We start from the raw sequence: 12,680 nt of genomic DNA, 5'->3' as shown, positions 1-12,680 counted from the left end.
TTGGGACAGGCGGAGTTTCACGTACGATCCTGAGAGAGGTACTCTGTAGATCGCCATCGAGATGCTGAAATTGGGTTGTGAAGCCCCAACGCACGTGATCGCGAGGCTGTGATTGATGATACAACCGCAGGAGAGGTGAATGGATGCCTGTCGCAGCCTGATTGCGGCAGAATTGTTCCTGTGCTGTCCCTGTCTCGCCCTTTGAAACAGTGGTTCCTAGTTCTCTTCGTCTGTACTCTTGCACTCGGAACTATGTCTTTCACGGCCCTTGTTCAAAAACGGCTTCTACTTTCAGATGAAGCCTCCACTTCCACCCCAGACCAAGTAGACGCAAGCCTCTCTGTCGACAGCCAGGCCTCGCTAGTGGCACTGGCTACGCAACACGATCTCTGGCTCTTCAGTGGCGGCGTGGCTAGAAATCCGTCAGGCTTAGTGGTCAGGGTTGCGCGGGGAGCCACGAATACGGTAAACGTTTCTCGGCTGGCTGTGCCGCTCGGAAAGGGTCCTGCTCAGGATCCGGACGATGCTTCGACTGCCGCAGGCTGGCTCCCTGGGCAAAAGGTTGCTGCAAAACATTTGTTGCGGGGCAATGGCGTGGAATTTTCCAAGAAGTTGGGCTCAATGGCAAAAGAGATACGCATCCTTGGACAACAGAAGCTCCGTCGTCACGACAACCTTGTCAACTTGATTGGCATTGATTGGGAAGGGACACACACGGATGATCCGGAAAGCAAGACTCGATGGCCTCTCCTATTGATGGAGTATGCTGACTGTGGTTCGCTTACCGATTTCTTTACCCTCGATATCGATCTCAACTGGAACATCATGCGTGATATCGCATATGATGTCGCATCAGGTCTAGAGGCCTTGGATGACGCTGGTGTGACACATGGGGACCTTACCTTCTCCAATGTCTTGATATTTCGAATGGGAGAAAACACCTTTCAAGCGAAATTGTGCGATTTCGGCTTCGCAATGATTAACACGGACTATGATGATTACGCCGTCCGACAACCAGGATTCACCCCTCCTTGGGACGCACCAGAATCTTCTCAAAGCATTGACCTAGACAACTTGTACAAGGTCGATATCTACGGCTACGGCCTCCTCGTCTCGCGAGTGTTCCTCCACGGCGGAGATCCATTTGAATTCAGATATCAATCTGACCGAGTTCGCGAAGGGAACTCTAAAGCCGCCTGCATCAAAATTTGGAAGACTACTGACATTGTCGTCGACATTGCGAAGGATGCGGTCCGGCGTTACCCAGGTCTAGAGTATGCAAGGGATCAACTCAGGGTCCTAGAAGACATTTTTGATCTCACCCTCAGGACTGATCCTGAACTCCGTGCTAAGGAATATGCAGAGATCAAGATATTGCTGAAACCAGAGCTCGCAGATGAATACTCACGCCAAAGGTCAGGAAAGCACTCTGATCCGATCTCACCGGAGAAATCATGGTCATGTTGCTGACATCCCCAACACAGAGAGCACTTCACTTGGGAGACGATTTCTTCAGAGACTGTAGAGCCTTTATTTTCAGGACTTGCGATCAATAAAATCCCGGAGGTACGAAGAGTCCTTCACCCTTTTGTGCAGAAAGAATTCTCACGATTACCGATGTATGAAGATCGAGAAATGTTGGTCTCAGCTATTACCACGAAACATCGCCTGCGAAATCGTCAACGACTTGCATCGCATGTCTTCTACTGGAACGTCAAGGGCGACACCAGATCCCGATATTCAGGCAGTTGCTGCTGCCGCCGCATATCAGCTAGCACTCTTTTACATTCAGGGTCTGGGTTGCGACGCGTCTTATTCTGAAGCGTTTAAGTGGCTCGACTTCAGTGCTCGCACCGGCAATCCCAGGGCGGGACGAGATTTATATCGCCTCTCTGCAGCAATGGGTATTCCAATTCCCGCGGACTTAATGGAAATGGTGCGAGAATGGACTTTGAGCAACGCGATCATAGGAATGGAGCAATCTTGCGAAGACCTTCTGGTCCTGGACGCAGAACTGGCTTCGTCAGTAGATCAGCAAGCTCGAAAAATCTATGGAGGGCTGGGCATTGACATCTTTACACCAGAAATCCGGGAGTCATATTGCCTAGACGATCCAGAGATGTTCGTCTCTCTCATTAATTCGGCGAATGAGTTGATCCCCTTCAAAGACATCGATGGAGAAGGGCTGACCTGGCTGCACTACGGAGCAAGCCTTGGTTCTTTGGAAGTAGTGGAACGCTTGATGGAAATGTCGTTGGACGATATTAACTGCACGACAAGTAGCGGTTCTTGGACACCTCTCTGGATGTCTTGTGCGGCGGGAAATACGGATGTGGTCCTATTTCTACTCAGAAATGGGGCAGACCCCCGGATGCCGTCTGCGACTGGTCAGACATGTCTCCATCACCTTCAAGCCTTCCCGCATGGCGATATCGAGAAGATTGCTACCGCACTATTAAAAGCAGAGGCAGACATTGAAGCAAAAGATCATGACCAACACAACACGCCGCTTCATTATGCTTGTCTCCGAGCCAGAGGACCTGCGGACACCGTTGCGATCCAAGTTTTGCTCAGATACGGGGCGGACCCTTGTAGTGTTGCACGCGACGGTCGTTCGCCCATCGACATTGCCGCAATGCGTTTACGTCCTGATCTTCTCCACGCTCTGCTGCAGTCACCCAAATTCTCTGGAGCAGAAGGTGCTTTACGCAAATCCCAGATCAACGCTCAGGCCTTAAGCGCATTGATCATGCAACTAAAAGCGCAGCGTCTCCGTTACGGAGGATTACAATTTGAAGACCACTTGCAGAAAGTCTTAAACATCCTTATTTCAACACCAACGCTGGCAGCGTACGTCAAAGCACACGCGAGAGGACATCACCCGCTCCAAGACGCTTGCCTCTGGGGCTCGGCAGATATGATCGAACCTCTACTTTCCCATCTTGATATTGAGGTTAACCCAGCATTTCGTGAAGGCCATTCTTACAGAGTCGGTATGGTACCCCTATTTGACGCCATTCGGACAAGGGATATGACCCTCTTCAGAGCCTTTTTGTCTGCTGGTGCGGATATAACGGCAAGGGACGAACAGAACAGAAATGTCCTCCATATTGTCGCAGAGTTCATGCCTAGCCTCACCGAGGAGACCATCACACGGCTGAGTGACCTCGGAAGCGACCTGAGCGATCTAGTCAATTCGGGCGCCACGGATACTGGCTTCACACCCTTCGATATGGCTGTGCAGAGCGAACATTTTGACTGCGCCCGCGTTTTGTTCAAATACGGCGCAAAATATGACAACTTCACTCGCCCGGGCATGGCCGGCGAGTTCTACAATAGTTTCCAATACGCGGCTGGTTCACAAACACAGTTGAGCTTCCTCCTTTGCTTGGAGGGAACTCCAAAAAATCATAGTCTGGTAGTCTGTGACAACGGGTTCACTTTATTTCACTTGGCAGCGGCTAGTTTTGACAATGGTAAGTAAATCCTAGGATTTGCCGCTGGGGAACAGGACAGTTTCTTCCGCGAGAGCTGTTGGCAGATAACCCGAGAATTACTGTCGGGGTTCCAGGAAGCGCTGATTGTCGATTTTGAACAGCACTGCTCGAGACCGACCCTTCTTCGGCCGATATCACGACGTTTCTGCTTCGCGATACTGCCACCGTAAAAGACGCAAATCAGGTCTGCCATCAAGGGTCGACCCCTCTCCACGTAGCTGCTTACTTTGGGAACACTGCCGTCGCGCGGATGCTGTTGGATCAGGCTGGTGCGGACGTGAATGCGAGAAGCCGAACAGGGGCGACTCCGTTCGATCATCTCATTGCTCGGGATCGGGGCCAAGGAACCGACCAGGACGAGATAAGACGAGTAGACGACCTTGAGAAGCGGACATGGAAAAGAAGAACAGAGGAGATGCGGGATCTTCTTCGGAGCTACGGTGGCTTGGGAGGACGTGAGTTGGAGAGCGAAAGGGCTGAGCAGAGGTCGTCGACAACAGAGGTTTGACCACGCCGTTCATACTTCGTTGATGCACACAAGCCGGGAATTCTTGAGCATGACTGGTTCTCGATCTGGCCACTTACCCGCCACAATGACACTTTTCCAAATTGTAAATCACCTTCTCGACAAACATTCTCAAGGAGACACCGCCTCTCTCGTCATCGCCGCTTGCGACGGCAGTGGCTGTCACTGTATCGACACCTGTCTTGGCTTCCCGACCTTTTTGATCCCCTGGGAGCAGTTGAGGCTCCTGGCAATCCAAACAGGACAAGACAGCCTCCAAACAAAACTCGCCCACCTGGTGAGGCAGATTCTTTTGCGCCCTTTGGAGCAGACGTTGGGCAGTCTTGAGAGGCGTGGACGACTTGGGATAGAACGAATGCAGCGGCTGCCACAGCCCGATTTCGAGCAGCACTAGGCCCAGCGAGTAGACGTCATGCCTCCGCTCGAAGGACGGCCGACCTTGAAGGTCATTCGATTCGTCTCGCAGCTCCGGATGCTTGTAAATGTCGAATTCGCCACCCTGCATATCCAGAGACAACTGCCCATCGGTGTCGGGCCGGCTAACTTCGAATCCACCAATATGAGGTTCGGTAACTGAGAAGGTGTCGGTGAAGCGCTTGCAGAAGAAGAGGACGTTCCCACTGTGGAAGCTCTTATGCAGCCAGCCCGCGCTGTGCAGTTCCCACAGTGACACCGCAAGGCTTTGGGCAAGTTTGATGCGCTGGCTTAGAGTCGGCAACACGGCTGGGCCTCCCCATGGACTAGCGTCGGACAGATATGAGTGCAGCGACAGTGGTTTCTTGCTCACGTCGGTCTGACGAGGAATTTCAAACAAAAAGCTGAACCTTTTCAGTTCCAAATGCTGGACAATCCCCACACAGTGCAACGCCCTTAGGGAGCTAGGTTTATTTTCGATGCTCAAGTCCAACGCGAGCTTGAACGCTTGATCTTGAGCTTCGCGTTGTTTTTGGATGGTGTTGACTTGGTCATAGGATCTTGACTCCACAAGCACCCAGGCTTCTTCGCAACGTCATGCAACGTTAGCAAACAAGCCTCATCAGGATTGCCATGGCTCCCAGAGAGGAGGGGTGGGGTGATAGCATACCCTTTTTCTCTCCCTGCATTTTCTTGTCAAGAAAACGCGCAAACGAACGACGCTCTGTGTCTGAAGATCCGCGTTTGAAGTCGATACTTTCTGGCGGATGAAGCAATCTTTCAATATCTCTAGTTATGTCGTTCTCATTGTTGTACTGCCGTTTCAGAGACGCTCTTTTTGACATTGATGAGTATGACTGGGTCGTCTGCATGTGATCCAACCTGCTTAGCTCGGGAGAATCAAGGGAGAATTGATTGATGAGTTTAGAGGAAGCGATGAGATCGGGCAATTGAGAATATGGCTTGATTTTCGCCACCTCTCCTTTGGCTTGCTGGAGCCGTTGCAACAGAAAACCCAGCTGTGCGCGATCGGATACGCTCCAGCCACTGATACGGTAGAAGACGTCTTGCCCGAGTTTCGGTGGCTTCATTTCCTCAGACGGTGCCGTAGAGCTGAAAATGTTTAGGCCTGGTAAGCGTGATAGAGAATTTGGATTTTGCGATATACCCGCGGAGGGTCCTTGGCTATTGTTTCCCGATGGAGCGGATGTCACTCGGTATCGCTCGAGGATGACCCCGAGATTTTCTGCCAGCAGCGATATCTCTGAAAGATGATGATAAGCGAGGTGACCGTAAGGTACGAGTGGAATGGCACTCTCGAATTTTGGAAATGTTCCCAGCTGTCTTTCCTCGAGTCGCTCGTTCTGGGCAACCAAAGAACCCCAGGCTTTCAGCCAAGCGAACTCGTATTGGAGGGCAAATAACAAGTCTAGGACATCCTGAGTCGCTAGAGACGCTTCAACTCTCGTCGTCATAACGTCTTGCGCACCATCGACCAGAAGTTTGATCTCGTTGCGTATCAGCCAGTACTCGCTTCCAGGCGAGTCGGTCAACTTTGCGATTCGAGAATGATCTGCATGTACAGGGATCCGGCGTTCGTTTGACCAATCTAGACACGCGGACTCTCTGGGTACCGCGAACGCAGGCGGACCAGTCCTGGCCCATCTGGACTCGGGGTCATTTGGATCGACTAATTCTGGCGTGTTGGTTGCGTGAGTCTCGAAGCACGTAACAACATGAAAGTCTTGGCATATATGCGGGAACGACTGATTCAGCGACACAAGCAACGAGGATCCAGGGCAAAGGTCTCTGACCAAATCCGCAGGAGGCCTGTCACCGATTATTTTGACCAGGGCTGGATTGTTCAAGCCACGATGTGGTGCCCCGAAGAAGACAATGCCGCAAACAGACCGATAGAAACTGGGCATCGCATTGGTGAAAGACATTGACTCGACTATTGCCTGGATTAAATCTTCGTAAGCCATTGCACGAGGGTTGGGCACTGGAGACTCTACGGACCTGCTTGATGACGATGCAGCCCAAGCTATGTCCGATTAGAATTAAAGGTGTCCGTCCCTAAGGGCATCGATAATTAGTAGTCGGATATCAGGAACCAGGAAAAGACAAACTCAATACCCCACTGGTCTCTGTTAATCTTGCCATGGTCCTCATAAAGCCCTCCGTATAGTCCCACAGACTGGCTCGAGACTGGCTCTTATATAGTTTCGAGGGATATCCGTAGATGAAAATTCGCACCCCCGGCAATTCTTGAGGTAGATAATCTCGAAGCCACATAGAGCCTTGGTCATTTGCCCAGGAATCAAAGGCACGACCAGCGAGGCCCGTAATAGCCACAATGCTAAATTGCCAGGGTTCAGCAGTTGTGCTTTCTAGAAGCCACATTTTTGAGACCGAGAAGAGGTAGAAAGGGACAAATCACACTCACTCTGTCTTAAGGTCCTGTGCCTCCACATGATTGAGCGGAGTGAGACCGTACAAATCTTTGTCCCACTCAAAAGTTGATATGCATCTTCGCTTCTCGTCTGCAAACGAAGGTGAGCTGCTAAAAGTCACTGTGGCTATTTTGGACGTCCAGTTGGCCAGCGGATCAGGTGCGAGTGATATATGGAGGATCAAAGCCGCATCTTCCTCTAAAAATAATGAGACCAAGCCATTTTGATCTAGATTTGGCGGCAAGGATGAAAGCCTGATGGTGAAGAATTCGCGCACACTAGAAGACATGGTCACCCCCGTAATAGCAGAAAGCGAGTTTCATTGCGCATATACATGGATCGTAGAGCACAAAGAGGAAGATGACGGATCGAAAGAGAGCGTAAGGCTGTTCAGTGTTGGGGTGATTGCACAATGCCAAGGCCTGATGCAGTGGCGGCGCTGGCTACCAGAATGCATAGCGGCGAATCTTGACCTCTCCGAGATCTATTTCCGTTTCCAGACCTGAGCATCCCGCTATTCGACCTGAGTCATGACTATTATGCTGTTGTACGTGGAGAGGGTGCTTGGTGGAATGGAATAATGTCTATGACTTTGGTGAGATCGATTGCCTGACCAACTAAGAACGCCGACGTATGGCTAGTCGGCATGGAACTATCAAGAACTGCGTGGAGGTCTAACTCTACCTACGATACGCTCAATTGGGCTATTTCCTCATACAAACCGACCATCAAAGCGCTCGCCGACGCCCGCAGACAGCAGTCGACACGTCGACGAGATCGCACGGCAAAACCTCATCTGCTAATGGTGTCGATGCCCACGACGCCCAGCGAAAGAGCACTTTCTGGCGTGGCGGACAGTTCTACCATCCAAAAAAAAAACCCCCCACCAGTACCACCACCCTTTCTCACGAGTCGTTGGCCATCTCTGTTGCTCGATCGGCGCTGGAGAGCTTGGCGCGTACTGAAATGGTGCGTTTCGCCTGCTTTGGGACTTCGGATGCTCTGGACGCGTCCATCAGCTGTCTAGTGTTGCAACACGGCCCGTCTAACACTGCGACAGTTGACCCGCTGAGTGTGCAGCGGAGATTGGATACGAATCTCGGTTAAGCGTCGATTCCCTATCTGTCGTTGGGTGTGACAGTGGAGAATCATGCAACACGGTCGACGGACATGATCCATTGGCGAGTGGGTTTCACGCAGCGGAGTTTGGCCACGTTGTGGCGGCCATGTGGCCATCCAAGAGCAACTACAGGGCGATCTTACGGGACGAGAAACAGCCCGCAGTGTAGCAGAAGCAGTCTATGATACGATACTACAAATTCGGTCGAGGCTATGGAGAGTTCCACTTAGCTGGGCAGCCTACATTCACATGAGGAGGTCAACGATGATTTTACGTTACAGTAACCTTTGACATCAGCCCGAGATAGAATATAGGGAATATCTTCCATTGGGAGATGAGTTCACGACCAACAAGGGCAAGACGACTTACATGTACTGTTATGGGTGAGTTGTACATTGCCGCGCCTCTAATCTTAGATTGGCTCGCTAGCCGCGCGCCAACGCCTACAAACTATATATAGCATGTTGCAACTCGTGCGGAGAGTACGAGGTACAGGGGTCGAGGGTGCTCGGTATCTGAAACGATGATGGGAGCAAGGCGTTTAAGAGTTCCACAACCTGAGATCTGAGATTCGACACACATAAAGGGTAGACGTCTTCCAGACCAGCCGCCCACAAGTATTCACTGAATGTTCACTCATATGGAGCTCAAGGCAACGCTGAGAGTCCTCATCTAATCCGCTGGAAGCTAGACCATTGCATCTGCCATGCCTTCTAAGCTATTCTTCCAACCTCAACTCACGGTTCCATCTCAGGAGAAGGGAAGAAGGGGCTCTTGGCGTGAAAAGTTGAGATGGTCCTCCAGGTCTAGGGAATCATCCCGAAACCGACCTGAACGAGAACAACACCTTGACTTGGAGTCGTCAGAAAGGTTTGTGTAGTCAACGGCTTCCACAGCACAAATGACCTGACATTGGTAGCCATGTTGCTGCGTCCGGCCACAATGAGAATGCGCCTACCCTCGTGGCGTCCAACCCGCCAATCTCATCAAGGATACCCCGCGCCGAAATTCGAAATACTATCATTCAGGACGACAAGGCTACAGCTAGATCTACAGATCTGTGGAGCGCCGCATACCTCGAGGCACTCTACAGTTTTGGGAACGAAGTGAAGAGCGTGATCTTGAAGGGCGAGAAGATTGAGGCACTCCTAACAAGCGTGCAACAGACCAACAAAGAACTTGCAGGTGATTCACTGTTCTGGCGAGGGCTGCAGAGATTGCAAGCGCCGCTGAAGAACTTCAAATTGGCCTTGGACCTGGCCAGTCCTCTTGCGAGTGTCCAGCCTACTGCATCAACGGCCATTGGAGTTGTGAGCTGTGTGACTGCAGTGAGTAACCCATTCAGCAGCCGGTGCGAGATTCCAAGACGTGAAGTTAATCAACTGAAACAGATTGCTATTACCATATGTGGTGCTGAGGACTCGCTGAATACTCAGATCATCAGCATGCTGGAACACGTCGCGATTATCGACGATTGTGACACCCTCGGTCAGAAGTTAGACGCTGAGAACGGTATTCATAAGGTACTTTGACATCTGGATTGGCATAGACGATGCTTTTCGAGTTCTGATCAAGTTCTCAGGCCCTCGTTCCAGTGTATAAAGATCTCTTGAACTTTTACATTGCCGCACTGGACATATTGACCAGCAAGGCTTTTGTGCTTGCACTAGTTTGTGACCAGCTCAGCCAGCGCCTACCGACAATTGTCTCAGACTTTGTCAAGCACGCCGCTCTTCTGCGTGACAGGGTCGGGAATGCAACATTGGAGCTTGTCACGGATATCAAGAAGCTGCTCCAAGACAATAAGAGTGAGTTTGCCCGCAGAAGAGAAGTCCCGCTTGAGCAAAAAGCTAACGCGCCCGCCAGTCCAAAAGCTCCTGGGCGTCAACAAAGACAAACAACGGAGTGAGTTCCACTCTGAGCTTCGTGCAATTCGAGCCAGTGACGCTTGCAAATGGATACTGGCGGATCCCAAGTTCATCGAATGGTACAATGCTCCAACTTCGGGCCAATTGGTCGTTCTTGGCCACATGGGTTGCGGCAAAACCGTCATTACAGCACACGTCATTGAGGAGCTGATCCGCCGAAACAAACACAAATTACCTCGTCCTGTTATGTGCTACCACTACTGCGGAAACGACGAAAGAGGAAAGGCACTCTACATCTACTCGAGCCTGCTCCTTCAATTGCTCGATCAGCAAGAAGGCCTCAAGGTCGAGTTCGACAGGTGGTACGACAGGACCAAGCAATCAGAACACTTGGATCCGGAACAGTGTTCCGCGGACCTGGGAAAGTTCTTGTCTGCCTGTGTCGAGAATCTCGACAGAGAACTGTTTGTCGTCATTGATGCTCTGGACGAGTGTGACAGTGATTCACGGGACGAGTTGGTCATGCTGCTCGACAGCCTGTCAAACAAGACGCAGAGACTGAAAGTCTTTCTCTCGTCCCGGCCTCAGAGAGGCATCGAAGAATCTCTACAGGGAGCCACACATATTCGCTGGAGTCCTAGTCGAGAGCGTGATGCAATCATCGTAGGACACACTGTAAAGAGGTATCTCAAGAAACTCCCTCCGGACATTCAGTCCCTTGTGACCCAAACGCTCTCCGAATCGGCACAGGGGAGCGCAATCTGGGTCAAACTCACGATCCAACTTATCCAGAAGCGCAAGATAGAAGCCATCGGCCCAATGAAAAGTTTCTTGGCAGATATTCCTTCTCCAGCGGAGCTCTCGCAACTATACGGCAAATTGTTTGCTCACGCAACTGAAAACGATGCTGCCAATGCGCAAGTCGCCACGAGCGCACTGCAGATTCTAGCAGTCGCTCGAAGACCCCTCAGCATACTGGAATTGGGTTGGGCTGTAGCATTGAGCGATCCTCGCGCAGATATCCGGACCTTGGTGCAGCTCGAGGCCTGTGTGGATAAAAGGAGAGTGTTGAACCTGCTGCAGCCCTTCTTATCTCAGGTTGACTTTGAGGATGACAGAAAACGACAGGTTAGACTTGTGCATCAATCCTTGAAGGAGCTGGTTCTGCGAGATGCTCCTTCTCATTGGGCCCGGTCGCAAACCACTGAGAGGGAGTCGCAGACCGATAAGCAACGCTTCCACCTGCGACAGTCCAAACTGGAAGCAAATCTGCTACGCGTATGCGTCAAATATCTTCTCTTTGATGAATTTGATGAGAACAACCTTTTCTCCGACGAACAAGAAACAATACAGAGCCTCGAGGAGATGCCCGGGTTCGCATCATTTGACCTTTTCAGTGATGATATCCAGCAACCTGTCCCTTCTAAGGCCAGTCTAATTCTCGAAGACGAGGAAGAGGCCAAAGAGGCCAAAGAGATCTATTACGACCCTGCAGAACGTGGTTTCGGAGAATTTTATGTCTACGCATCTTGCTTCTGGCTAGATCACTTCAAAGTGGGTAGACCAGAACTTTTGCCATACATTTCGGATATCGTTAAGCTCTGCAATGCGAGCTCGAAAAGGCTACAAAACTGGATTGGGCAGATGTGCCGCCCGGACTGCACGGTCACGCCAAAATTCGGTTATGACAGCCTCTCCCAGGATCCGCTCACTGTTGTGTCCTTGCATGGGCCCGCGATCGCACTAAAAACGCTCCTGGAAGACGACAAGGTTGACTTGGGAAGCAAGGAATTTCTTGTCGACTCTGTCAAGCAAGCCGTCAAGCAAATCATCCAGTGGGGTGATATCTCCCGGCTATCCATCCTCTTTCGCGATACTCGAGTTGGCCCAGAGATTCGAAACATCGGGATCTTTCACCAGATCATGACGCAGTGGGCTTCCTCGGACAAGGAATCGAGACCATGGCCAGGCTCCTTTGATCTTGTATTCGACATTTGCGATGATGTCTTGATCAGGGGGAAATGGGGCAACGAACTCTTGTGTCTGGCCGTGAGTTGTGGTTGTCTCCCAATGGTCAAAAGACTCTTTGAAGAGGCGGCCCGGAAACCAGCCATGAGAAACGAAATTCTGCGAGATGTACAACGAGACATTAGGCCTCCGGATTATCACCAGTCTGTTGGCGAAGCGGTCTGGCACAACCACATCGAAGTCCTTCGTTACCTGCTGCAACAAGAAGGCATAGAGGTCCATCTTCGGCATCGCGACTCTGATGGATACAACGTCATCCATAGGGCAGCGCGCTGGTGCAACCCCGAGGTAGTGTCTCTCTTAATTTCACACTTCCCGGAAGGTGTAAACCAACGCAACAAGCATGGCGACACACCGTTACACCTGGTGGTTTTTGGGGCCCAGGGGATGGATGGACGGCTAGAGTCAGCGAAGATCTTGTTGATGGAGGGCCATGCGAATGTGAGAGGAGGGCACACGGATGAGCCTAGCAGCTGGGGAGAACCACTTCGAATGGCTGCAAGGTACGGTGACGTAGCGATGTGCCGTGTTTTAGTGGAAGTTGGCGGTGCTAACCCTCGAAGTGTACTGAGAGTCGAAGATGAGCGCCCCGAGTTGATGGATCCTGTGGATTTCAAGGAACTGGCACCCGACGTTTTGGAAACTTTGTGCTCGCTTGCCGGTATGGATCGCTAGGTGGGCATCTCAGTAACAGAAGTACAAAATCTGAACAATGGTGCGGTTGAGGCAACTGGTAGTTTATCACGGCAGTGGAAGAAGGTCCACGATGATGCC

At 51.3% G+C, this 12,680-nt stretch overlaps 3 protein-coding genes across 3 annotated transcripts; 2 read left to right on the top strand and 1 right to left on the bottom strand.

The window, feature by feature from the left end:
- Positions 1-252: 252 nt before the first annotated feature.
- On the top strand, positions 253-3,484 carry A1O5_08132 (serine/threonine protein kinase; the record flags this gene model as incomplete). Its single annotated transcript, XM_007748716.1, has 2 exons — positions 253-1,415; positions 1,720-3,484. The coding sequence occupies 2 exons, from the start codon at positions 253-255 to the stop codon at positions 3,482-3,484; spliced, it is 2,928 nt and encodes a 975-aa protein (XP_007746906.1).
- Positions 3,485-4,078: 594 nt separating this feature from the next.
- A1O5_08131 (uncharacterized protein) lies at positions 4,079-7,179 on the bottom strand (the record flags this gene model as incomplete). Its single annotated transcript, XM_007748715.1, has 5 exons — positions 4,079-5,022; positions 5,108-6,398; positions 6,457-6,513; positions 6,574-6,796; positions 6,884-7,179. The coding sequence occupies 5 exons, from the start codon at positions 7,177-7,179 to the stop codon at positions 4,079-4,081; spliced, it is 2,811 nt and encodes a 936-aa protein (XP_007746905.1).
- A 1,537-nt stretch (positions 7,180-8,716) lies between these two features.
- On the top strand, positions 8,717-12,581 carry A1O5_08130 (uncharacterized protein; the record flags this gene model as incomplete). The annotated part of the gene is made up of 5 exons (XM_007748714.1): positions 8,717-8,880; positions 8,930-9,338; positions 9,402-9,533; positions 9,593-9,818; positions 9,877-12,581. 5 exons carry the CDS (start codon positions 8,717-8,719, stop codon positions 12,579-12,581), a joined length of 3,636 nt encoding a protein of 1,211 aa, XP_007746904.1.
- Between the last annotated feature and the right edge of the window lie 99 nt (positions 12,582-12,680).

This window comes from Cladophialophora psammophila (genome assembly GCF_000585535.1).
Source record: "Cladophialophora psammophila CBS 110553 chromosome Unknown aczJe-supercont1.13, whole genome shotgun sequence".
In the NCBI taxonomy this organism is placed as follows: domain Eukaryota; kingdom Fungi; phylum Ascomycota; class Eurotiomycetes; order Chaetothyriales; family Herpotrichiellaceae; genus Cladophialophora; species Cladophialophora psammophila.
The sequence above is the reverse complement of the archived record's forward strand: the minus strand, read 5'-3'. Positions and strand labels throughout refer to the sequence as shown.